The 26,806-nt window shown below is 42.5% G+C and overlaps 2 protein-coding genes across 3 annotated transcripts; one reads left to right on the forward strand and one right to left on the reverse strand.

Annotated features, from left to right (window-relative positions):
• Positions 1 to 494: 494 nt before the first annotated feature.
• LOC148672725 (uncharacterized) lies at positions 495 to 9,011 on the reverse strand. The gene is made up of 7 exons (XM_088628570.1): positions 8,902 to 9,011; positions 6,819 to 6,862; positions 5,864 to 6,133; positions 5,313 to 5,372; positions 4,479 to 4,526; positions 3,870 to 3,959; positions 495 to 2,824 (listed from the first exon to the last, which is right to left on the reverse strand). The coding sequence occupies exons 2-7, from the start codon at positions 6,838 to 6,840 to the stop codon at positions 1,149 to 1,151; spliced, it is 2,166 nt and encodes a 721-aa protein (XP_088484696.1). The 5' UTR covers positions 6,841 to 6,862; positions 8,902 to 9,011; the 3' UTR covers positions 495 to 1,148.
• Positions 9,012 to 14,596: 5,585 nt separating this feature from the next.
• LOC148672726 (UDP-GlcNAc:betaGal beta-1,3-N-acetylglucosaminyltransferase 7-like) lies at positions 14,597 to 25,760 on the forward strand. Of its 2 annotated transcripts, none has more exons than XM_088628574.1 (2): positions 14,597 to 15,271; positions 24,457 to 25,760. In XM_088628574.1, the coding sequence occupies exon 2, from the start codon at positions 24,551 to 24,553 to the stop codon at positions 25,652 to 25,654; it is 1,104 nt and encodes a 367-aa protein (XP_088484700.1). In that variant the 5' UTR covers positions 14,597 to 15,271; positions 24,457 to 24,550; the 3' UTR covers positions 25,655 to 25,760. The 2 variants fall into 2 exon arrangements, with proteins under 2 accessions (XP_088484700.1, XP_088484699.1); XM_088628573.1 differs by lacking the exon at positions 14,597 to 15,271 and adding an exon at positions 16,616 to 16,794.
• Positions 25,761 to 26,806: the final 1,046 nt, after the last annotated feature.

Here is a 26,806-nt window from a genome sequence, read left to right on the forward strand (position 1 = left end):
AAATGGTTTGATACTTCATGTGTAAAATTGCTAAATAATGCTGAAATTGTGAATGCATACTGAGTGCTTCTGGGGTAGTGACTGGAACTGTCTGACTCCTGTGTGGATTTTGCTTGCTCTCCCATGTTCATATGGAGTTTTCTCTGACAAAGTCCTTCTCTTCGCTCCTCATTACCACAGTCATGGCTTGGTTGATTGCGGTATCTAAATTGTCCCTGCGAGTGTGTGGGCATCCTGTCCAGGGAGTGGTCCAGTCTTGTACTCTGTGGTTCTGGGAGAGCAGCTTTCCTATCATAGATGTTCAATGGAATATATCCGCAATACTTGGTTCTCCATTTGTGAAGTGAATAAATCCCTTTCTTAAAGCCATTGTTTTGTATGTCTTCACTAAAGGCTTCACTAAAGGGAAAACAAGTTTCTTTCTTGGAGGCACTAGGAGGGGTGGTCGATGAAAATCACACTTGACTCCACAGACAATCACAATCTGCCAGACATTTATAACTTTGCAAAACTTTATTAGTCACCAGCACTTGACATGATTCAAGACTCTTAAGAACAGAATCAAGTGTTTTAAGAGACAAGGTACAGTAGAAAAGCAGAAAGGAATCTTTCTCAGGGAAAGGGTTTAAAGAAGCAGAATAATATAATTTACAAGCGGCTCTTCCTCTTCTCTTGGGTCTGTTCTTAGCTGACAATTACTGCTCAGCTGGGCTCACTGGCTTTACCCTATGTGCCAGCCTGCGAGTGGCACACCTACGGGCCCAAGTGCCAACCAACCATGTGTTTCTTTGAACTATTCTCACACTGGAGGCAGGACTGGCACCACTCTCGGTGTGAAGACCAGAAGGGCACTGGTGCCTGACCCCAGACAGGGGGCACTGAAGTGTAATGATCATGAAAAGGATTCCCCGAGTTCACTCTCCTGGCCGACCCTAGCTACACTCCAGGAGGCCCCAGCCAGCTCTGGGAGCTCCCTGCCACAGTGATGTGGATTCGGACCTAATGATCCAGCTCACTGAGTCGACAATTTCACTGGAGAGCCCAATCCATGCATGTTGGCAGTTTCTATGAAAAGAAGCGAAAGAGCCGTTCAGTATTCCTGTCCAAGGAACATCTCTCAGTCCATTACAGTGGATTCCCAAGTTGGCTTAGTACAAGTCGGTCTCCCTCTGAACCTTCTTAAACACAGCAAGAGCTGGAAGCACGGCCTCGTAGATAGATTTCAAGAATGTTTTGAGCACCTTCTCAAAAAGAAGCTCATCATAAGCAATTGTTCTTATTTTTCCAGGTAAGACCACATCAGTCTCACAGATGTCTGCAAACACCCCCATTTGGAACTGCAGCTTGAAACCAAACTCTTCAGTTAACTCCCCTTTCTTCTTGGTCAGGGTTTTCCCCACTTCCCCAAACTCAATGATCCTTCTCTTACTAGTTTCGGGGTCTTCAAACACCAGGCACTGCTCAGCCACCAGGCAGGGGTACCGCTTGTGCTCTTTGAGGTTTATGATTGAGATCCCTGCTCGGACTGCTCCCATCTTCTCCTCCTCACTGGTGCCTCCTTTCAAGCAAAATACTTTTTTACTTGCCCATTCCTTCAGCATGGACCTTTTCTTTTGCTGATCATTCTGCTGATCATTCTGCTTTTTCTGTGACGTCCTTGATCCCTTTTGGGTACGGATCTGTTCCTTTGTCTCATTGTTCCGTGTGGTTGATCTGGCTGACTCTGCAGAAGGAGCCCTTGTTGTAGGCCGGGTCTTCTGGAGAACCAGACCATCATCATCTAGCCCGATCTCTGAGTCCAATGATGCCCTTTCGCTAGAAGAAGAGGTCACTTCGCTTGCCCTCCTTGCTATTGTGTTGGTGCCAAAGTAATTGGACTGTGCTTCCTCAGAGAGAGATGAGCATGCTTTAGCCTTTGACAGAGAGAAGCATTCTTTCCCCAAATCTTCCTCTTTCTGCTTGCCAACCTCATCTGAGACATGTAGATCCTTCTGAAACAGTGTAGGGCTTTGACTCGAATAGGTGTCATTCATAATTCTCTCAGGCACTTGGTTTGACCCTTTAAGCAGAATATTCACTTTTCTTCCAGTATCATTTCCCGTGTTTGTTCCAGAGAGACATCCAGAACCTCTTGGTCCAGATGGGCCTTTAACCTCACTGTTGAAGGTCCTTGTGCCATCCTCACATGTTCCAGAGCGCTCGCCAGGGCTGATGCCACAGGGTGCTCTTGGCACAGACTCTTCTGGAATGCATGACGAGTCAGAATTCGGAATTGTTCCAAATGTCTTCTCTGAAATGGAGCCGTAACCACTGCTGTTGAGACTGGGGCTACAGTTGTTCTCCTCTTTGCCTTTCAGGTCCTCTACACTTTGATTCTTGTCAGAGCCATGGGCAGATGCTAGAGTAGACTGATCCACAGAAGATAGAAGTTTCGGGTAAATCTGCTCAACCATAGCTGAAGAAGAAACACTGTCCAGAAAAGGGATGACTAGATTCCTGCATGTTGGGTGGGTACTTTCATAAGCTGTCTGTTTCTTATCAGTGCTTTCCTTCAGCCTCGCCCGAAAGAACTGATTCAGGACAATGGTGGGAAATATCCTCTGGTTACCACCAATCAGGAAATTCCTCAGGTCCCGATTGGAAGTCAGCTTCCTCGCAGTGCTCCAGTTTAAAATGAAGCCATTTTTTGTCTGCATGTGTCTCAGCTTGTTTTCCAGTTTCTCCATCTCTCCCTCCTCCAGCTTTTCCCTCAGTTTCTTTATTAATTCTTCACCATTCCCTGGCCTGTCCACGTATTCCTCCATCTTCGACAGGGTGTACCCACCTGGAAGAGCAACAGAGTTAGTCTGGGGATAATTAACCATTGTAAAGGGTTGATATTATCTGACATGTCTGTCTATGTGTATCTCCTATTAGCTTTTGCAGTTTTGCAGCAGGATAAGAACACTCAATTTCTAACTACAGTACAGTATAAGGACTATGGGGCTCCTCGAGTGAGACAGTAAAAGCACTAGCCTGATCATTCGAGTCTTGATTCTGTTGCCCCCCAGCTATGACGGGGATTAATCAGACTGTGGTGCGTGATTGGCTGAGCACTACAAAGAGCAGGGTGGTGTCAGCTGGGTTTCTCAGTATCACAGTGACTCTGCAACACATGGTACTCCAATCCTCCATCGGGGAGCTGTGCTCCCTGTGACATATCACAAGACAAGTGGCTTGAAGGTGCACAGGTGCATTTTGAGAAATCAATAATAATATTCTGGGAACAAGGAGGAACCCCCACTGTGCAAGGGAACCAGAATACCCAATCATAGCCCTGGAAAGCCAGTGTGTCTACAGATTTTCTGTCCAACTGGGCATTCAATGACCTGAATTAGCTCATTTAATTGGACCAGTTAAACACCTTCTCTCAGCTCTTCAGTAGCTCTTTGGGAGTTCTCTAAAGAGAACTGGATTCCCTATAGGCACACTGACAGAACTTCCAGGACCAGGGCTGGACACCTTGCAGACACACTAATCCCCAAGACCAGGACTGGACACCCTGCAGACACACTGGTTTTTCAGGATCAGGACTAGGGACCTCTGCCTTAGTGAGAGTACACCCTGGGACATCAGTCTATCACATGACACATTTGTGGGACAGTTTAGAGATGACAATTAAGCATTTCAGGACAGCATGGCTCTGGACAGTGGATGGAAATGATATCTGGAAAAACCCGGCTCCAACACAGGCAAAATATAAACACTCCACGCAAATAGTGCCAGATTTGAACCCAAGAGCCCAGAGTTTTCTAGCAAGAGTGCTCCACACTGATCCCCTTGTGCTCCAAATACACATCTACACAAGTGTCTCTACACAAAAGACTCACTCAGGCCACGAGCAGAGTCCACCTCGTCGTCTCCATGAATGCCAACCATGTGTTTGTGGTGAAAAGCACTTGATTTGAAGGGCTTTCTCTCTGCAGGGAAACACAGACATCATGCTGTCAGATCCACAGGTTCTCCATCTGCTTTCGACCACAATTCAGAGGCATCCAGTGGTGCCTCTGTCAGCATTGCTCCCTAAATGTGTATGTGCAGCTCGTGACGACAAGGCTGTTATTACACAGAGGCTCCAATTCAAGTGCTGCACAGAAGGGATACCAGCTGAGTTGAGGCACTAACAGAATAAATCTCAAAGTTACTATTTGTTATTTTTGCTGATCTTTAAGAAGAGTCCCCATTCCTGGTTTGCAGCTCTACTATATTGTTTTAATGCTGACTTACCCAGCTGACTGGCTGGACTCACATAGGAATGCTCTGGAGTTGAGCTGTTGTCTGCTGTCCTAAGACAGCTAAGACCTCGTCTCTCAGTGTCCTCTAGTGGCCAGTTTGTGTAATCACTCCCTCTCAAGTGAACATGATCCTGCCTCACTCTGAGGAGATGCTCTGCCCCAACATGGAACATGACTTAAAGTTTTGCTGTTTTATTTGCTTACTTGCTGGGACTTCATCCATGGTTTCTGATCCCTTTCTTCTCCTTGGTTCTGCAAAAGATAAAAAGGAGGAATTGGTATTTTCCTGTCCTCTGATTGACTGATTGACTGAGTGCAATTAGTATGTACCTTGCCCCATTCTGAGTATAGTTCGCCAGGTAGGAGTGTTTATAGTACAGCTCCTGTGTGTGGGATGTCCTAACAACATACAAAGGTAGCAGGTTGGGAAGACAAAGACCAGCACTCTGGCTTTCTGAACGATAACCAGCAGATTGTGCCCTACAGTCAAGGGTTTCAAGAAGGCTCTCCAACTCACAGGACCCCTATCCCCAGAACAAGTTACTAAACCTCCCTGCACCCTAAGTCAGAGCCCCTAATTCAGTTCAATTCAAAATACTTTATTCATCCCAGGAGAGCAATTTGATTTGTTGCAATGTTCTTAATTTACTGCAATGTGCTTATCCCAGACCTCAGCACTTCCTGTCGTGTTGGGCACACTACTGCACATCAGGAAAAAAAACATCCCTCAATAAAATGAGGGCTGTGCACCTCAATATCTGATGACCACAGTGCGTTCCTGGTGCTTGAATGACCACAAGGATATCTGGGATGTATTCCAGCTTGACTTTCTAATGGCTTAGTGGAATCAGTCATCGACCCTGGTTGTGGAGGGGCTTAAGTAACCTCACACCCCACAGGGTCACACTGTATTGCAGGACCACAAGGTCTAAGCAGTCCTGGACTGTCCGGTATCCACCCAGGATGACTCTCAGCCTTCCGGAAACCAGAGGCAGGAAAGAGAATCAGAGAGCGAGGACAAGCCACTGTTGCACTGACCTTGAGGGTGGGCTGGGGAGCCTGGCTGCCGACACGACAAGCAGTTTTTCATCTCGCATGCTGCCACAAAGAGAGACATACAGTACCTGTGTTAGAGTCTGCGGATTTCCGTAAGCCTCAGTTAGAAACTGCTAGCCACTGACCACAAACACAAACAAACAAAGATGGTTGATGCAGACCCCCTGAGGAGCCCCTCCAGTACCTGCCTGCGGAGCCCCTGAGGAGCCCCTCTAGTACCTGCCTGCGGCGCCCCTGAGGAGCCCCTCCGGTACCTGCCTGCGGAGCCCCTGAGGAGCCCCTCCAGTTTGAGGAGGCCCTCTGAGAAACTGGGAAAGTCTGGAAGACTGGACTCTCTTCTGTTGCTCCAAGACCGTGGAAGCATATATCAGAACCGTCCTCAGCCTATATCAGAACCAACAGTAGGTCGGCACTTTAAATCTGGTCTTAAGACTCAGTCTTATACTTTAACATTTAAATCTGTTTAAAGTGTGTTTACTGGTCTCTTACACTATATAGGCACTATGCAAGAAAGGAATTATTAGTTTTATTACCTTCTTTCATTGCCTGCTTGTACAAGCACCAGTTCTTCTCCTGCAGGGTCTTTAAGAATAACTCCTGGTCTCGTTTCGGCTTTTTCAGCATCATGAGCAGGAACTGCCGGACGTCCTTGCTGCATTTCAGCTCCAGGTATTCCGACAGGTTGATCTTCTGTTTGCTCAGCAGGATGTCAGCCATTTCAACCGCTGTCTGGAATTCAAGGAGCCGGGCGAGGGAGGCAAAGGTGTCCAGCAGTTTGTTCTTGCACGCGTCCTCACAAACATCTGTGAGAAAATGATAACATGGGCTTACTTTACACAACGGGTGGTAGGAGTATGGAACATGTTATGCTGCTGAAGCTGATTCCCTGGATTCCTTCAAGATACAGCTGGATAAGATCTTCCAATCAGGACAGGAAGCACTTCTTTACTAAAGGGTAGTGGGGGTGTGGAACAAGTTGCCCTACCAGGTTGTTAAAGCTGATACCCTGGCTTCTTTCAAGAATCAACTGGATGAGATCCTAGGGTCAATTATGTACTAAATTCCTACTTCAACCTTTCTTATGTTCTTATGGCTCACCCTGTTCTCATCTCTAAACTGCCAATGACATGCTTGTAGGCATTTTTTAAATTGCATTTCCATCCCACTGTGGTGGAGCTCTGGCACCTTCCTCCACGATGACATCACGCTTTCTTCTGAAAAGCTGAGCACCGGAATCTACAGCTTTATCAGACCGCATGCAGGTCACACCCACATGCACAGACACACACACATGCACAGACATACAGGTCACACACTCAAATGCACACACAGGCACATATACACACTGAAATGCACACATATGCACAGACATACACACACTCAAATGCACACACAAGCAGAGACATAGACGCTCTCTAAGAAACACATTCAAACATGCCCAAGTGCACAGGCATACTCACATACATACCGTACACTACATAAACATACCTTCTGAGCTGCAGCGTCTCATTTTTAATTTTGTTTGATGGGAGCTGAAAAAAAGGAAATAAAAAATGTGCATTTCTTTAAAAACAAGCGATCGTTTCTTAAAATTGATTACTCATTCTCCCACTACAGTTAATTAGCCCTTCTCCTGACAGACTTAAGAGCAAAGGTTCCTATATTCCAGACATAACAAAGCCCTAGATGGTATTTTGCAGACTAAAGCAGGAGAATAAATACACCACCTCTTTGGTTCACAGTGCATTGGGGTCGAGTCTCAGACAGCTACTGTAAAAAAAAAGGTTTGTGGTATAACTGTGCAAAGCACTGTGGGTGGAGACACCACTCCTTTGTGAGTGGTCTACCAGGGGTTTCATGGATCATTCTGTATCAAAGCAGGTTTGGATGTGCAGAGTATTGGAGATGAGAACAGGCAGCAGCACAGGTTATGCTCGTGCTGAAGGCTAGGTAGTCCACTGTTCGCTGCACCTGAAGTAATTATCATGCTGGAGGAAAGGTGGAAGGTATTACTTCTACCTGAAGTAATAACAGACCCCTCTGTATCACTAAGCAGGATTGGAGAAAACACTCTTGTTACTGTTGATGAAAATTCTTCAGTGGGAATAGGGAGGACCATTGCTTAAATTGATTCTTGTCAATTTTCCATCCATAAACAGGAGATACTGCTGCTCTAGAATCTGTCTAGAGAACAGCAACCAGCAACATTCCCAGGCTGTAAGGAGTGTCCTACGCTGGCAGGCTGTAGGAACTGCATCTCTTCAGTGTCGAGCAGAGACAACAGAGAGCGAACCTGATTCATTTCATACTGCTCAAAAGCCACTGACAGGGTTAACCCAGTGGACTTCATCGGGTTCGACGGTGAAACACGAAGTGGAAATTAAAAGGAAATGCACTCAAAACTGAGAACTGGAGGCAGTTCCTCAAACAAAGTCATGCAGAATGGTCGTGGGAGTCTGGGACGAGCTGCCCAGCCGTGCTGTTGAAGCCAGCACCTGCTATGCTTCATGAAACAGCTGGATGATCCTGGAATCAACCACCAAACGGGCTGCGTGGGCTGAACCATTCTGATGCTCTTCATTTATGAGAAAGACACCTTCACCAGGTTCAGTCTTTTAGAGTCGTTAGCAGAGTTTCCTGTTACAGTATCCGGTGGTCGGACAGAAGCAGCTGTCTTATCAGTTTTCTTGCAGGAAGAGTTTTAATATTCTCTTTAACCCCTTCGTTCTTACCTTTACTTCATTGAAGCACAATTAGTGCAGTTGATAATATGAATTAAATCAGCAGGCCATTTGATTTGTATGCCTTATGTTTTATTTGCCTTATGTTCCTGGTGCTAAATTCTGTTTTAAGACTTTAATGTAAGATCCTACCCGAAAACGGAGGCTTTTTTATTTGTTTGTGCTGAATCACTTGGTAAAAATATCTGCTTTAGCTTTTTTACTTAAATCTGCAGCTTTCTCAGTCTTCGCAGATTTGTACAGGACATATATTCACAAGTGTGTAGATTATTATAAATAATAATTCCTTGCATTTATTATCATTTTAGTAATGTCTGAGCTCCTTCCACATAGAGGAGGTATCCCACTCACCCACACCACTGCATTGTACTCCAGATTGTACAGACCACAGAGGGGAGTTTATCCGGCGCATTAAGACTAACACCTATTACTAGTGCCCCTGCTCTCTACGCCATTCAATCAAGTGAAATAATGAAATTGATCACAGCATCACTGCAGAATCACAGCGCACAAACTGCACACACACGCGCACGGGTCTAAAATCTACACCAGCCCCTCTTCTCTCCAAAACGCAACAGTTTCGCCGTAACGTTTAACGAACGCTCGTCGCTTCTATCAGGAAGTTTTTTTAACCACTTTAGGAACATTTAATCGTGCAAAACATTTGCAGAAAGTGTTGGTGTTTTCTGTGGTAGTGATCGAAAAATGATTCAGAAGTCTGTTTTAGATAGTAACCGAGTATCTTCACTCAACTGACGGAGAGTTCGGCAAGCGGGTGGTGTCACATTTTCCATAAATCCTATGACAACTGCCAAGAGCCGAGTTCTCACCTGTCCTCTGCCTCTGAATGTCGTGCTGCTCTGATTTTTCTTTTTCACCTCGCGGCAAACACTGTCTTCAGACTGAAACTGGAAGTGCCGTTCAGGTCTGTTATAGTGAGGGGAGGGGAGAGTGCGCTGTGTTCAGGTCTGTCGTAGTGAGGGGAAGGGAGAGTGCGCTGCGTTCAGGTCTATTATTGAGTGGTGTGTGTGTGCTGTGTTCGGATCTATTATTGAAGAGGGGAGTGTGTGCTATGTTCAGGTCTATTATTGAGTACTTCAGGTGGGTAGCTGCGACAGCATGCGTAGGCTGCAAAGGAACAAGTAATAGGTTTATTCCATGCTGAAAAAAAGAAGAGAGAAAACACAACGTTTCGGCCGTGGAGCCTTCTTCAGCTCCATCACATGGAATCTGTTTTTTGCTTTCCATTTTGGATATGAGGATAAAGGGAATTCATTGTCTCTTGCCTTTGACTAAAACTGATTTTTATTCCTTATGAGCTGTAAGGTTTATTTCACTAGAAATAATAACACCCAAGAATTGAGCAAATAGAAAGGTTTATTGGTGTTTTAGTCACAGTAATTTAGACTTATTCTGCCTGGCTGAGGACTAGCCTCCTGGCCATACTGTAGGAAGAGGAGACTAGAACCCCCAATAAGAACCAAGCAGGACCTCAGACAACCCATGCAGTATGAATGGAAAACAGAGAGAACTTGAGAGAAATATCCTATGATGTATGGCCTGACAGATACAGAGTGTTAGCTGTGGCTATCTAGTGCTTTCTCCCATAGGCTCAGTACACAGTGATCAAGAAATGTAGAACTAAGTTAAATCTTCCCTTTTAACATCTAAAGCAAAGCTCTACTTTCATGTTATGACTAGAACTATGGAACATCCTGGCACTATGGCACATTACTATAGTGAGTATGAATGTAATATATGTGTTTATTTATATAAAAAAAGAACAATTATTTTAGTTTTATGAGGTATTATGTTATGAACTTTAAACTGAATTTTGCTAACTGGTGATTTCAGCGCAATGAAATCATTTGCTTGTGTCTGTTATCCTGTATTTTGCATCAAATATTCAAACCAGAACTGTGGTCTTTCTCACTCTCGAAAGCGATGTACAGTAGAGGAAGAAAAAAGGCTGGTGCCTGAAAAAAAAGGTAGAAAAGCCTCTGAAAGCTGGGATAGTCAAATGGCTGAGCTTGTGCTTGCCTGTACAACTGGTTTTTTCAGGAAATGGCAGGTGGTGCTTGTATAATTTATGTCACAGTAGGTGTTTCCAAACTTAAAAGGAACGTGAGGTCAGCCTGCATGAAGTCTGTCTTATGATTGACCCTTTTCTAAATAACTCACCTGTTTTCTTATTTTCTTCTGAAAATGTGAGTATTACTATTGGTATTCTGAGCACATCTACTTCTAAAAAATAATGAGTCTCAATACATAAATGCATTAATCATATGAATTAAGAGTAGAATAATACCCTTATTCTCTACATACACAACAACCAATGTGAATGGAGAAAAGAAAACCCATTGAGCAAAGGGCAACATGGTATAGAACAGAACTTTGAAAGGATTGAGTTATTCCTTAATTTCCTAGAAACACATGTGGTACACATTTTTATGAAGTGCCCATTAAGGGGGGCTTATGTGCTCCCTCGAACAACTAAAAAAGACAGAAAAAAAAATGTAGTTCCATTCGAAACGCTTATCTACACAACACCTCAATACAAACACAAATACAACCGAGAAGGCAGAAAGCCTCAGCTCTCCTTGATGAGCTCAATCACAGTCAGCTGTATTTGTCTACCTATTTGTCCTCTGTGTACAAAATAGGATATTTTGTTTCTGTGAGGTTACTTTAATTGTATGAATTATGTGAATCGTTGTTCAAGGTTGAGTGCTTCACCTGTTCGTTCCCTTACTGTCAGCTATCACGCACATCAATTTTCAAACTAGACTTTCAATTTCAATCTCTTGTTGGTCAACTGGAAAGGGCTGTATTACTGCCCAGCCTCAGTCACCAGTGGTGGGTCTCTGTGTGCAGTCTGCTGTGCAGTTAGAGCATTTCCTGAGGATTGTTCTTCCAGAATTCCGAGTAACATCAGGGACTGTGTTTATGCTGTGTTATAATATGATATAATATAATTAATAACTACTGTAATATAAACTAATATAATAAATATATAATGATCGTCCTCTGATCACATAGATTTTACCGTTGTATCACTCTGATTAGCAAAGCAGTTATCAATATCATTGCCTTTATTTCGGCTTCTAGATTTTTTAAAATACTTTTCATTTGATTTGAAAAACATCTGAACATCTAGATAGATAGATTCTTTATTGATCCCTTGAGGGAAATCGCACCTACATAAGAGTACTTATATGTACTTATCTACATAAGAGTACTCATATTTTTAAATCAATGTCATTCAAGGATATGTTGCTTTTTTTACTTTTTAAACCAGAAAATTCAATTCTGGCAGCTAGTTTGCTACAAAGCAGGAGGTTAAGAAAATGAGACAGATATCAACAATAGACAAAGTAGGATAATCAGTAATGTAAAAAAATGGTAACTCCCAAATTGTGCAAAATATGCCAAGGATATTCCGCAGTAGTTGGTATAATTAGAGGCACTTGAGATCTTTGTTCTCTAGTACAGCTTTTGAGGAACAAATCAGAGGCAAATTGGGATAATCAAGTGTTTATTAATGAATACAATACCACACACTAAAGTAAACAACACAACATGCAACAACATAAAACATACCAGTTACTCCATCTACAAACAAGGCGTTTCAGAAGCCTACGTCCTGACCAACAAGAACCTGCCCCCAAGTATAAATTATATAGTTTAAAATCCTATATAATACCTACAAAGGTCAAGAAGAGTGATAAACCTGCCTACTAAACCAAGCGTTAAGCATTACAGTTAAATCCCTCCTCGTCCTATAAATTCAGATAGTACAATGGAACCCTATTTCCCTATTCTAAATGTTGCATCCAACCAGGAGAGACCATTTTAAATCTAAGGATTCTTTATAAAAGACATAAATAACAGAATGGGAAGTGCTCTTAACAAGTTTCAAATACTTAATTAGAATCTGGTCTTTAAGACCCTCTCACCTGGACCTCCATTTTCTCTCCCTGTATCCTTCTTTCATTCTGCCTGTTCTGTATCCTTCTGTACCTTGCATCTTCTGCTATTCCCTTCTCTACCTCTCTTTTTATCCTGTTTTCCTGGCTTGTTAATTAAGTAGGGTAAGCCATGGAAAAAAAAACATATTTCCTTTTCATTAATCTGTCTCAGATCCACAACATTAATTTGCAAAATAGACCGCAGCAAACACCTCTAGATCCTGAGACACCTCAAATAGCCACTTCAATAGATTAAACAGTACCCTTATATGATAATTGAAGTACTAATGCATTGGTTTAAAGTTGTTATAAATAATATTCATCAACTAAAAGAATCAAAAGAATCAATAGTAATCAGCTAAAATAACAACATGAATTTCCTCCTCTCTTCCAGTCTGCACTTTCTCTGCCCCTGTGAACATCATGAGCCACCGTAATGAAATAGGCAATAAAACTGTCAGTGAGCCTGTAAAGTCATCCCCAGCCTGTGATTCCCCACACTGCTGACACAGAACCTGGAGCGTTCATTACACTATGAACACAAGACCTTGCTGAGATGTAGATGCTAATTAGGGGGCACTGGAGGCAGGGAGAGGCTCATTCACTCTCTCGATAGATTCGTCTTATCTGTGGTGCCGCTAATATGAAAGTGGTTTTTAACAGCCTTTAGCTCGGTTTCATCCTGCTTTGTTCTTCTTTAATCCAAGACCCCATTGGCCAGACTGAATTGCGAATAAGCGAATTCTCGAATGTTAAATTTGTGTGTGCCTGGCTTTCCTTGGGTTGTCCACTCCGATATCAGCGACAGGGTGGTGAGCCCTTTTTCCTCTCCCATTCTAATTGCAGGATATCACCTTCCTGACATCCGTGCCTGTGAGCAGGCTGCGGCCTGGCTTTCCTCGGGTTGTCCACTCTGATATCAGTGATATAATGTGAACGTGCCTATTGCCCTGTCTGCTGTATTTTTCCCGGGTTTTTGTGTTTTTATTTTTGTTTTTTGCTTGGTGTTTTGATTTTTCACTTCCTGGTTTCCCCTTCTCTCTGGTCCCCCTGACCCCTGTGTTGTGGAGCTCTTGGTTCCTATCTGTGTAGTGTGGTTTGTTACCCTGATCTCCCAGGTTTATTTCGGTCATTGTTTGTGCTTGTGTACTTGTCTTTTTTTTGTTTTAAGTCTCCGGAGCTCTACCTGACCCCCCCTTCCTCTACCCAATAAAGGTTTATACCCTGGAGGAGGGGGCAGCTCTCAGCCGTGGACTCCCGGAGGTTTCCTTTCAGTTAAATGAGGTTTTTCCTCCCCCCAGTGCTGTGCAGCTCACTTATTTGTATGGGAGTCAAGAGCCGCACATGGAGGGGGGGGGGTACTGTCACGCCCTCCGCAGGCTGTTATTTTCAGGTTTCATCTGTTCCTTCCTTTTAACATGAGGTATTCAGTAGTCTTCAGGAGCTTCTTCAATTATGGCACTTCTTCCTGGAAAACTAGAAAGGGCAGTTTTTCTTCTGTGATGAAATGTTGTTATTGCCAGAGGATTAGGTCTCAGGTCAGTGGTTTGGGGGAAACTGGCCTGGTGAGCTTTCATCTACAACTCCTTCTCAGAAACCCCCAGCTTCCAAATTGTAACTAAGCACCATTGCCACATTCCTCTGAAGTCATAGCTGGAAACAACAGTGTGGTCTCATCCACTCAAATAACTGTATTTTGGTACACATTACCAGTAAAGGAATTTTTTCTTATAAGTACATCGTGAAATTCCTCTCTCATCTCATCTGGCTTCCCATTGCTGATCGATTCTTAACTGATGCACCCAGTTCTGAGGGTACTTAAATACTGCCTCTGATGCTCTCTCTTGTTTTCAGCTTCAGAAATTGAGAACCTTGGCCCCAGATGTAAGTCTTAATCTTCATCCAATTCCTCTCTATTAGAATCTTATAGTATATTCCTGTGAATCTTTACGTTTGACATTACCTTCAGAGGGCCTATGTTACTTTTTTGGGAAGTGCACTTTGCTCACTTACAGTAGCTCTTTTTTGACTGCACAGAAGTGTTTTGGATCATTTCCTCTCTCTCACCACACTAACTTCCCATCTTTTGATATCTTACAGCTTTCTATACAATCTCCCAAAGCAATGCATCCTCATCTTCTGTCTCTGCTTCTGCACTGATGGCTTTGGGATTAGTTTCAGGTTAGTCTCCTTTGTTGGGGGGTTGGAGGCGCCTTGACCCCAGGCCAGGGGGCTGCCCCTTAACCAAGCAAGTTTTGACTAAAACTATCCCGCCACAAAATACTCAAACTCAAACAGTTCTGGAGGGATAACAACAAGTCAATGCCACCCAGCTGGTCCTTAAGATAATAATTATGGAAACTAGCTATACATTTCTAACATAAACACCTCACCTCATTCACATTTGTCTCCTGCATCCCTCCTCCACCTGTCACAACTGTAGTCCCTCCCCCCTTAAGGGCGCTCCGGCCCTTTCACTTTCATTTTGTGCACCTGTCTCCTGTTCCCAGTCCACCTTAAAAGCCAGGTGCTGACGTTAATCCCGGCTCTGCATCTGATCTCCGTATCGTGCGAGTCCGGCACTTGGAAGCGCCTGGTACTGTTAAGGTTGTAGTCTCTGTTCCCATTCCCATTCCCGGTTCCGACCCGGTTCTAGTTTTTATCTTGTCTGGTTTTGGATGGACCTCCCGAGTTTGGACTTTGCTTTGTTTTGGTTTCCTCCTTTGGATTTCTACTGGATTGTTTGATCCCCGTTTCCTGCATGGCTTTTCCCCCAGTGTTTCCTCACTATTCCGAATTGTCGCCCGCATAGAGTCTGGAAAGAACTGTTCGTTACACCACCCCTCCTCTACCTTGCACTCTTCCTTGGTTAGCTCCTTGCCTGCTTGTTCTCTGATGTCCAGGGGCTGCCCGTCAACCAAGATGGTTAAGACACAATGATCCTACAAAGAAATACTCAAACTTTCACAAAGCATCCGATTCTTGGATATTTTCCCCCTTGTGAATGTTGTATATCGATTTTGATAGTTTTTATTTTTGTGTCTCTACCTCCTTTCAAGAAAACAACACATTTTGTATTTTTATTTGTCATTCTTTGCTGCTGCCTGTAAGGTTAATTTTTTGTGATCCAACAGTAGGTGTGCGAACGAACAATAAGTCATGGTTTAGCAGTCTTACTCATTTACAGGAAGCAACTGACCAAGTGACTCTCAGAGAGAGATGCAGTTTCATGGTGAGTCTCGGAGAAAGCCTTGTATTTGTGTGTTGTTTGGGAAGCCAGTAAGCAGCTAAGCCTCTCTGCTGCAGATAGTGAATAAGCTAGTTAGCACTCAAATTACAGCTTAGGTTTGGTGTGTGGAGTTACTGTCTTGTCCTTGAAAACCAATATGTTTCCTTAAAGTCTATAAAACTACTGTATTATATTAATTCTACTAATAATCATCATAGTCCCAGCTGCCTCAGCATGTGTAGACTGCATAGGAACAAGTAAAGGTTAATTCCACGCTGAAAAGAGAAGAAAAGAAACAACATTTCGCTGTGGACTCAGCTGTGTACACCCGAAGAAGGCTCTACAACCGAAAGGTTGTGTTTCTGTTTTTCTCTTTTCAGCATTTTAATTAACCTTTCCATCATAATCATTATCACCTTATTACTCCGAAGTGCTAAAATCAGAGACACTCTGATGTTTGCTTAATTTTCTGTAAGAGGTAGTTTTGAAATGTGTTTTTCTATTTCTAGTTGAAATCAGTCATAGTAACGTCAGAACACCAAATGTCACTTTCATTACTGCCTACCGATGGAGACAGTCCAGAAGAAAAGGAAAGGCAAATAATTACTTGATTTCAGCATCTCCTTTTGTTTCCCAGATCGTTTGGTTTACAGGAAGTTTCTGTAAGTGCAATTCTTATAGCTCCAGAGTTCAGCAGCGCTTGTGAGTTTTACGGAAATAAAACTCCACTTTAATCCACGCTTTTATTGATAACATTATTATATGGTATAACAGTGTGATTTGGTAATTTTATCAGTCCAGTTAAGATACAATTTCACCCATCTTGTCCAAACAGCAATGAAGGTTAGGGGATTGAAACTTGCAGATATTATTTGACCAATCCATGACTGGACAGGTGAAAAAAATCATATCAGATATTTTTCATATTCTTAATTCAGAATATTAACTTCCTTCTTCTGGTAAATTAGGGTTCCCAGATGTTGATCAAATAGATACCAATATTCATATGTTCTCCTATCTTTTAAAGCATCTAATACAAACAAATGGCAAAGCTAAATGCAATTAAGTCAGTATAAACAATTTATGCTATACCAAACTGTGGACTGTATGTGTAATATGTCATGACTTTTTTTTTAATGAGTTAAGCATGGGGATAAGTTTTGATGGTTAAGTTTTTGGTGATGTATTCAGATGTACAGAACAAATCTGAGTCCTTACAAATTTGCCCTAAGGGACAATACAATTCATATTTTATCTTATCTTAAGGATATTTTCATTTAATTTGGATATGCCCCCTCCCCCACAGTTGAGTGAAATAGAAAGTAACAAGAGCCTCTCAAACGTGTATGTGTGAGCATGTGCATTTACACAATCGTTTTTACGAGAACAATGCAAGGACCGCCTGTATGAGGAATGTAGTCATACTGTAGCTCGTCTTTCAGACTGAAAGAAAATCAGGAATCAACCTGTGGAACTTTCTTCTTACGAATAACTACTCTGAGTAACACCTGTTTTCCTCAGAAAATGTGAGTATTATTTGTGTAATATGGATGTATGGTACATTTAGAAAAATATAAGACTTTTGTTAACATGCCTTTGCTAATTGTGCATAAATATATTAAATGTATTCTTCATACACATTTAGTTTTTTAATTAATAAATATGGTACAATAAGGTGTGATTATGGAAAGTTGTTCCAGCAATTGTTAAAAAAATATGATTAATAACAGTGCTGTCCCAGAGGTGTAACTGAGTAACAGAGGTAATCATTATCTGATTTAGTTCAGTTTCCGCCAGCAAAGCATTAGATGTGCATTGGTTTGGGTGTGGATGTTTACGTAAGTAATGTGCGCCAGCCGTATGTGTAAGTTTTTTCCCAAGCAGAAACTAAAGGGTGCTCTGATTCGGAATATTGAATCATTCGCACCAGTGAGATAATATGTACTGTAGTTCAAGTAGGTACTGTAGCTGCGTCAGCATGCGTAGGCTGCAAAGGAACAAGTGAAAACGGAAACAAATAACCCAACTTAAACTAGAAGCATAACCCACGGTGCACTTCTACATAACACGCTAACATCTTACCTCTTCGTTAGCCAAGCTGTAGGTCGGGTGAAGTACATCTGCGAGACGAATTTGTGCAAGTGGGTACCGGCTTTCACTCTCCTGTCGCCCGTCGTATCGACTTCAGTATGCCGTGGAAATCTGTATCCCCTTTCAAAGTGCACATGTGTGCCTCGGGACCCGCTGGCCCGATTCGGCCCAGAGGTGCTGTGAGGGTGTGGGGAACCAGAGGTCTGCTGGCTGTGTGAGCTGGGGTTTTTGAGAGGCAGCAGCCACGAAATTTGCAGGGGATACCAGATTCCACACTCGCACACTGCAGAGAAGCCTATCCCTGGGGTATCACGAGTGAGTGTGGCTTCTGCGGGGGACAGACATATCTAAGGGGATACTATTGTGTGCAGATAACATGGCTAAAGTGAATATTTCTGCCTGCCGATAAAATATTTCAGGCAAAGGAAAAAACCAAAGCAAACTCTTTTCATGTTTATTTCGGTTCCTCTCGTTGAGTTAGTTTGTGTAATGCATATTAAGACAAAATTCATAGGAAGACGTCATTGGTGATTAACCCATTTCTCATAAGTTAGAGTCACAGGTGAACCCTATGGGCGAGGAATGTTCCTGCCTCGTGTACAACTACGCCACTTAGCAATACAAACTGGGTGCTAGTGGGCAAAAGACGTATAATATACGTCTATTAAACCCATACCTCAGACGTCTAAATGTGGTCCGCAATTCGTCTGGAATGAAATTCTAATATACGTCTATTGTTATACGTCAATTATACGTCTATGATTAGATGTTCATTATACGTAAATGGTTGGAGTTCTATTATACGGATAAATTTAGAGTACTATTATACATATATGGTTGGAGTTCCGGATAACTTTAGAGGACTATTATACGTATATGGTTAGAGGTCTATTATACGGATAACTTTAGAGGACTATTATACGTATATGGGTAGAGGTCTATTATACATCAAAGATAGGTTTTACAGGTGTAGAAACTAGTAAATCAAGCCAATGATTTGGTTTAGAAATTAATTCTGAAAATACACATTCACACCTGAAAAATATGTATTTCAAATTATACATTGTATACAATCAATCAACAATCAACATATGGGCAATAATCATAAAAAACACAACTAGTCTTAAACTTCAGCTACAAATTCTGGTAACATGGCAATATACAGTATAGTAATGACAAACACTAATTACATTAACACACTAACTCAAAACCACTCTGCACAGTGTACGAAGTAAATTATTCACGCAGTAATTAATTTATTATATTTATTACTATAGTTATTATACACGTGTAAATAAATTTATTACTGCGAGAATAATTTACTTTGTACACTGTGCAGAGTACCGTATACTCCTAGTTGCGGCACACACGATACATACAGTAAAAAGCTTCAGGCACTGTGTTAGATGTGTTTTCGACATTATATATGCGTTTATTAATGTCGTCGATTTTACGGTTGCAATTCGACGTTGATTATACGTCGCGGCGACGTCTATATACGTATAGCCGTATTTTCGCCGTGAATATACGTATATTCGACGAATCACTGCCCACTGGGGGGCCCCTCTACATTACCACAGGTTCTGTTATCTCCCAGAATCACCAATGCACATACAGACCAGCCACAAGCATTTGTATTGTGTAAGTGCCCTTTTATTTTCTAACTACATTCACATTCACTATCACCCAAAAACACAATGAAAACAGCATTCGCAGCAGCAAAAGGTCCTTCCCAGGGTCATAATGAATACAGAGTGGCAGCAGTCTTCCCTGTAAAATACTGAAGAGGGCCACTCAAACGTTTCTACTTAGTACCTGTAGTCTCTGATGGCCCACTTGAAAGAGAGGGGTATCGCCCAGTCCTGTTTTCCCAGTCTCCGTTCAGGTAACAATAGAAATCTTCTGCGGGCTGTATCACATTCCCCTTAGTTTGAATCGGCTAGCTGTGCCAGTTTCCTTGTTCCTTGCCTTCAGGTGTTAAAGTCTTAAAGTACAGTACCTCTGTTCCAATGCCAATGTCTCCCGTGGTCGTCAGTTACTGAACCAGTAGTTCCTTGCCTCCAAGTATTAGAAGTCTCTGCACAGTACCTCTGTGGTCTCGCACTCTGCAGCTTCCCTTGTGCTGCTTGTGTCGTCTCCAGGGGTCCAGTGGGAATTCCAAAACCCCTCTGTCCTGTCTCGGGTGTTTTTATCCCTCTCCTTAGCCAATCCCTTTCAGGGGGTTTTCCACTGTCCCTGGCAGAACCGGGCTTGCCCAGTATTTGTCCAGGAGGAAGCTTGTGTTGATTGAGGACTGTGGGGGTGCCGAGCTAGGTGTCATGGGACCTTATCAGTTTATCGTTCACTCTCCGGCTCTCCCTCTTCCTCCCTTGGTCTGGCTAAAACTGGCTCAGCAACTCCTCACACCTCCAAGTCTCAATACCTAACTGTTCCTGCTAGATGGCATTCAGTGGGACAACTGCAGTCGCTCCCCTTGAGTGAGAGGCAACATTGACACCATCCTGGAAATCAACATAACCTAATCAATCCCAGCGACATTAGTGCCGGTAAATAGGTCTTTAATAACTACTGAGAAATGTGACCCCTCTACTGTATATCATTAGGCATTGTTCCAATGCCCGTTACAGAAGTAAGAAAATACAACTACAGTAGGTGGTCGGTGGAGAGATAGATATTAAAATTATTCAATATACTAACCTAATAGTCATTACAGTGACACAACAACAGGAGAAGAAAGTGATCTCAAAGTTGTATGGTCCGCGGACCACTTACACCATGTCACAGATGCGGTGGACCACCTACTGTATGCCTACGTCCACTTCTTACCCTGTACAAATCATTGCCTGTAAATGTACTAAAAATAACTAATATTTAATTAAATTTGATGAAAAGTACTAATATTTTTACAAACAAAGCTGCGCAATAGAAGGAAAAAGCAGAGGTTATCTGCATCGATTGTGAAGCACTTTACAAAAATGACAGTCTGTACACCTGAAGAGGGCTCCACAGCCGAAAGGTTGTGTTTCCTTTCTTCTCTTTTCAGCATGGAATAAACCCGTTACCTGGTACTTTGCAGCTGATGCAGCTCCCTACTTGAAATGTCACAAGACTGGGCTACTTTAGTCGTTTAAAACAAGGAATCTGGATATGCTTCTATATTTCTAATGGAGCGGGTTCGGACTGGCTTCGGGTCAGTACTTGTATCATTTTAAATCGGTTCGGGCAGGTGCGGGTCAAAAGAAAGCCGACCCGGGCATCACTAACCACAGTAGGCTGCTGCAGGGCGGCAAGGACATCGCCGCCAAACTGACTGTCTCGTTTTCAGTGTGTGACATCGTTTCATTCGTGGTGCATAAAAGAAAAACACTGAAGCGATAGTCGCTGTTGGGGAAAATGAAGAGGCGTAGTGGTCCGCCATAACTCAAGCTTCATTAAAACACCAAAGCAACAGAAGGGTACAGTCAAGAAGAATGAATGGAAACTTTTCCCTTTCGGCAGCCCCTCAAGCCAGCCAAGACGACTAGGCTGGTGCTCGCCCCAAACATGACACACACAGTCCCCTTAACGGCTGGTGAGACCCCGATACCTAGAATCAACACACGAGTCCCTCCTTCTACTATTTACAGTTTGCAGTTCTTAACAGTGCTCCTAGGGGGAGCCCCTTCGTAGCGGACACTACAATATCCTTTCCTCTGACTTAAACAGCATAGACTTGCTTTTTAAGAAAGATGATTAGGTCAGACCGCGGACCACCTGGCGCATGCTCCCAGACCAGTGGTGGTCCGCAGACCACACTTTGTGAACCACTGCTCTAGAGTGTAACTGTTGATCAGTGAAAAGAAAGAAGAAAGAAGAAAGAGGAGAAGTAGAAGAAAGGGCAAGACATAGTGTGAGAGACACAGCGTGTGAAAACAGTATGTAATACTGAACCTGAATTACCCCTTTTTTTCTACAGACGTAGACGTTTTTTACATTGTTTTTGTTGCAATAATCATGATTCTTTCTGTTTTCATACATAATTGAGAAGGCTGAATTTGTCAGTGTTCTTTTTTTGTAGATTTTGGATAATTGAAGCAGGTCCTGTCTTGGTCTTCCCTGCTCGAGCCTAAAAAGATTCTATTCATTTAACAGGTCAGAGTTGGAAAGTCCTTTTACCTCAGGGTTTATTATTATGAAGCTCAAGCTGAGAACGCTATTGACTTCACATTTGCTTGGAATGGCCAGGGATGATGTGTTTCTCTCCTTGTTCTTTGAGCTTAACCCCATATTAAAGGTCCCCTCACATACCTTACAAGGCAACATGTTTTTTAGATACTTTATCTCAGGGCGGCCCTAGCTTTTTGGGGGCCCTAGGCGAGATCTTGGAAAGGGGCTCTTCCATATCACGATATACACATACACTAGTATTATCCCATCCCACCCTTATTTGACTATTTAGAAGAGTTAAATCCATTAATTGTATAACTAGAAAACCTATTATCCCATACTGTAATAAATAAGTTACTAACAAGAACAATGAGCACAAATTGTATAATGATTTTATAATATAAAGTATTTATACATTGAAAGTAATAAACAGGAACAGTAATAACAATAACAATAAGAAAGACCTCTGTTGCTTCAAAATTATAGCAAATCATAGCTTACAAATGATCGCATTTAACCCTTTGTAGAAAGGAACTGTAGAAATGAATATGTAATTAAGAAATACATGCACTCAATAACAAGGGAGGTGAGGTCAGTAAGACCTAAAACAAAATGTTGGAAAAATCAATTCACCTAGAATTTGGGGAGGCAGAATCATCAATGATAGCTTCATACTGTCACAGACGTCCAAAGGGACTAACCGTGGGGAGCAGGAGAGCGGAAAAAGACCCATATGCGTAGCGGCGAGACGGGAAAAAGGCCCGGGCTCATTAGTGCAAAGAGTTCAGGAATGCCGTATAGAAACCTATGCCCTCAGGGAGCGGACATGGGGCACCCTGGTGCTAGGCGGGTCTCAGGACATCCGAACGTCAATGCTGAGCGAGGACAGAGTGCAAGACCCGGAAATATATAGCCCAAGGGAAAGAGAGGGACAGGAAGGACAGAAGACCGGAAACTAGGGACAGGACAGAGAAGGAGCGCCCTCTGGCTGCAGAGGGCGTGACACATACGATAGTAGTCGACCCACTGCATGATTGATGCTCATGATGGCCAGTTAACTGAGACGGTGTTGTGCCAGGGATGATCTCGGGTCTGTTTTAATCTTGAGCTTTGAAAAGCTCCTCTCTGCTCCTGCCGCTGTCACTGGGAGACTGACTAAAATCGGAAGGGCTACAGGTTGGGTTCACTATACCATTTTATGAAATACAGGAGAAACCGCATTTTACTGCTAGTTACACATAATCTCTGAACAGTCTTTTGTACAGCACATTCGCTTTCACGCTTTTGTCTGGCCAGCCAGCACCGAGTTTTAGCCAGTTGACCCACGCGGCTTGGGTACAAATATTGGAAACGTGAACTTTCGTTAACTTCTAGTAAAATACCTCCAGTGGTCTACGTGTCTATCTTGAAAATCTGTCTTGTCTATTGTTCGCCAGCTGATCTAGTGGATCCGACAGACTCTAAACAAAATGAAATACAAATTACATTATCATGCATATTATACATTATTCAAATGATTTTGGCGTACCTGTGTTTTGAGATCTCTTATCCCGCTATTCTTTTCTGTGGTTCAGAAACATTATGTATTGATAAGGATAGGTTATTGTTTTAACCGGGTTTCCATTAGGATGATCCAGAGCAGCTGCAGAAAGAGCCACTATATGGAAATTTTCACTTACATTTAAATGTCAGGTTTTACAATGTGTTGTGTTGTACATTGAGGGGGACCCCTGGTGGCCTCAGGGTCCTAGGCAGGCACTGATTTATCTAGGATTTATTTATCTCTTTGAATGAGTGCAATTCAATTGAATTCAATCAACTTTAAGACTTTAAGTAATAACTTTAAACATTCTTACTTACTTGTTAACTCCACATGCAGACACGTAGGAACATTTTTGTGCGGTATGATGTCTGCTGCACAACCTGTACTTATTCAATCATGCATCGTGCTGATTCTTGTCAAGAAACTTGTTGATGGAACCACCATCAGTGCCCATGTTTATTACCCATCTGTTGGCTAGTTTGATATCCCTTGCAATAATAAATCTATATAATATCCTTTGACTTTCTGCTTATCCGATCTTCTATTTTGTGTGAGACCACCATGTTCTGCTCAGCCAAATGCTGGACAGAGATGCATCATTTAAAATATATATGAGAAAGCCAAAAAATGATTAATGTTGTTTGTAAACCACGTTCCCTTTTTTGCTTACAGTGACTAGTGAGCACTGTGGCGAGACCAGAGGTTTACGACAACATGGTCACCGTGCAGTACAACACTTTCACAAAGTGCACAATTTTGTGGTTAATTCGGAATTTGTCAAATTTTACCATAACATTAATGAATGTATTTTGTTACCGAGATTTCATATCCAGTCTGAGAAATTGGGACTGTGGTTCCCCTTTAACTGGATACAATTTCCAACTTGCTTCATGTAATGGAAAAGGCAGAATTTTGTCAATATATTTCCTGAAGTTATCTGGCTAACTGAGAAATCTCACTTTGTGAAACAGCCTCCTAATGTTCTCTAACCTGCACATCTCTACAAATGCAGTGGATGCTCACAGACGCATGAGTTATCTGTGTTCCTTCATTGACACTGGTTTACTGGCCTGTATATAGTATAAAATGTTAAATGCCTATGTTGTATTCCATATTGGTATAATTAGTATAAATCATAGCACTTGGATGTTTCTCTTTTGATAGGCACACACAAACAATTAAGAGTTTTACCATTCTGATTGAGTTTAATAAAAAATATATTACATGAAGAGATGGTATAATATTTAATCTGTAACAATATAATTTTGGCATTGAATACTTTACCCTATGCCCTTGTCATACCATATTCATGGGTAACTACTTTCCGTCATGTTATATGGATTGACATCACATCCTGTATTATTAGTTGTGCATGCCTGTTGTAACTTTCCTTCTCCTTTCTTTATAGGTTTAGTCAGATCAGGGGGAAGATTTCTAACAACCTCCAAGGAATCATTTTAGCGGTCATCCTTGTGGTAACAGTTGTCATTGTGCAGGTAACAATGCTGAGGTACCAGAATCTCGTTCCTGAGAATAATTACCAGGACAGACAGAAAGACAGTAAGAGTATGTCCTCCCGGGGACGGGGAGCCTTCTGGATGGAGTATGACAATGGATCGCTCATTGACAACAGCTTGGTCCAAGGATGGGACGTTACAACTGCCAACTGCTCTGCCAACTCCAGCATGGTCAGCATGCCGTGGTTTGCTGGAGTGGGGGAACGTATCCAGCGGTTCCTGTTGTACCGGCACTGTAGGTACTTCCCCATGATCTTTAACCATCCAGAGAAATGCGGAGAAGACATCTATCTCCTGATGGTGGTCAAGTCCGTGATCACACAGTACAAGCGCAGGGAGGCCATCCGCAGGACCTGGGGACAGGAGAAGGAGATCAGGGGAAAGAAGATCAGACTCGTGTTCCTGCTGGGGACAGACTCCAAAGGAGAAGAGCAGGCTCACCACCAGAAGCTCCTGGAATACGAGGACAGGGTGTTTGGGGACATTCTTCAGTGGGACTTTGAAGACAGTTTCTACAACCTCACCCTCAAGGAGGTTGGCTTCCTAAAGTGGTTTTCCATCTATTGTCAAAGCGTGCCGTACATCTTCAAGGGAGACGATGATGTCTTTGTAAACACTGACAATATAGTTGAATTTTTGGAACATAGTAACAAGGAAGACTTTATCATTGGAGAGATCTTTAAAAATGCTGCTCCAATCAGAAATGAGAAGAGCAAATACTTCATCCCAGAAGTGATGTTCAGGGAGACATTTTACCCACCATATTTAGGAGGAGGAGGGTTCCTCATGGGAGGCCCCTTGGCTATGAGGATGTATGGTGTTTCTAATGAGCTGGAAATCTTCCCTATTGATGATGCGTTTATAGGGATGTGTCTCAAAGTGCTCCAGGTCAGCCCCATGCATCACAAGGGCATCAAGACTCGTGGCAAAATAGATTATATTAAAGAAAAGCTGATGAGCAAAGACCCCTGTTTGTATCACAACTTGCTGCTCTTCCATAAGTTGACTCCTGAAAAGCTGATTGTAATGTGGAAATGGGTGAAAAGCAACCTCATCTGCCCAAACACAAACCAGAATACAACAGCCTGAAGGGAGAATGAGTTACTTACCCAGCTTTTGGGCAGTAAATATACAAAATAGAACAATTATTCCTATGGTGTACAATTTTAGCAAATTAAAAATGTTGTATACACGTTTTTTAAGCTTAATGCTTTATATTGCCTGAATACCTCAGAGGGCTAGATATCTTGCAATAAATGTCAGCTAATAGTAAAGAGAAAAACTAAAATACTATATGTTGATTGTACAAGTATTCGGACAATGTGGCCTCAATAACTTAAAGCTGCCACCATAATGTTACAATGTTGCACCATGCTCAAAGAGATATTATTTAATAATAATAATAATTGCTTACACTTATATAGCACTTTTCTGGACACTCCACTCAAAGCGCTTTACAGGTAATGTGGACTCCACTCCTCCACCACCAATGTGCAGCCCCACCTGGATGATGCGACGGCAGCCACAGTGCACCAGAGCGCTCCCCACACACCAGCTATCAGTGGGGAGGAGAACAGAGTAATGAAGCCAATTCATAGATGGGGATTATGAGGAGGCACTGATTGGTAAGGGCCAATGGGAAATTTGGCCAGGATGCTGGGGTTACACCCCCTACTCTACATCTCATCCGAAGGAAGGTGCCTGTTTACAGTATAATGTCCCCGTCACTATACTGGGGCATTAGGACCCACATGGACCACAGGGTGAGTGCCCCCTGCTGGCCCCACTAACACCTCTTCCAGCAGCAACCTTAGTTGTTCCCAGGAGCTCTCCTATCCAGGTACTGACCAGGCTCACACCTGCTCAGCTTCAGGGGGTTGCCAGTTGTGAGTTGCAGAGTATATAGCTGCTGGCTAAGGGTCTTTGAAATATTTTATTCTTTTAATTCTGTTCTCCTAATCTGTGCTTTCATACAACTTTCATCTAAGGTAAATAAAAAGTGCTTTAAAAAAGCACCTTAGTCTTCATGGTTGAAGTCATAATGTATTTAAAATGATACAGCGATTTGTAACAGAAACAGTGAAGAATCAAAAATAACCAGTTTTTCTTTAAAGTCTGTAAAGCTAGAATAAAGAAAATAGAAAAGATGACATATTCTGTATGGCACTTACAGTATGAATAAATAAACATATTGTTTCAGCTTTAGGTGACTGAGAAGTGTCTCTTAGATTTCAGATAAAG

This window comes from Lepisosteus platostomus, chromosome 4, assembly GCF_059453375.1.
Source record: "Lepisosteus platostomus isolate fLepPlt1 chromosome 4, fLepPlt1.hap1, whole genome shotgun sequence".
Classification (NCBI taxonomy): domain Eukaryota; kingdom Metazoa; phylum Chordata; class Actinopteri; order Semionotiformes; family Lepisosteidae; genus Lepisosteus; species Lepisosteus platostomus.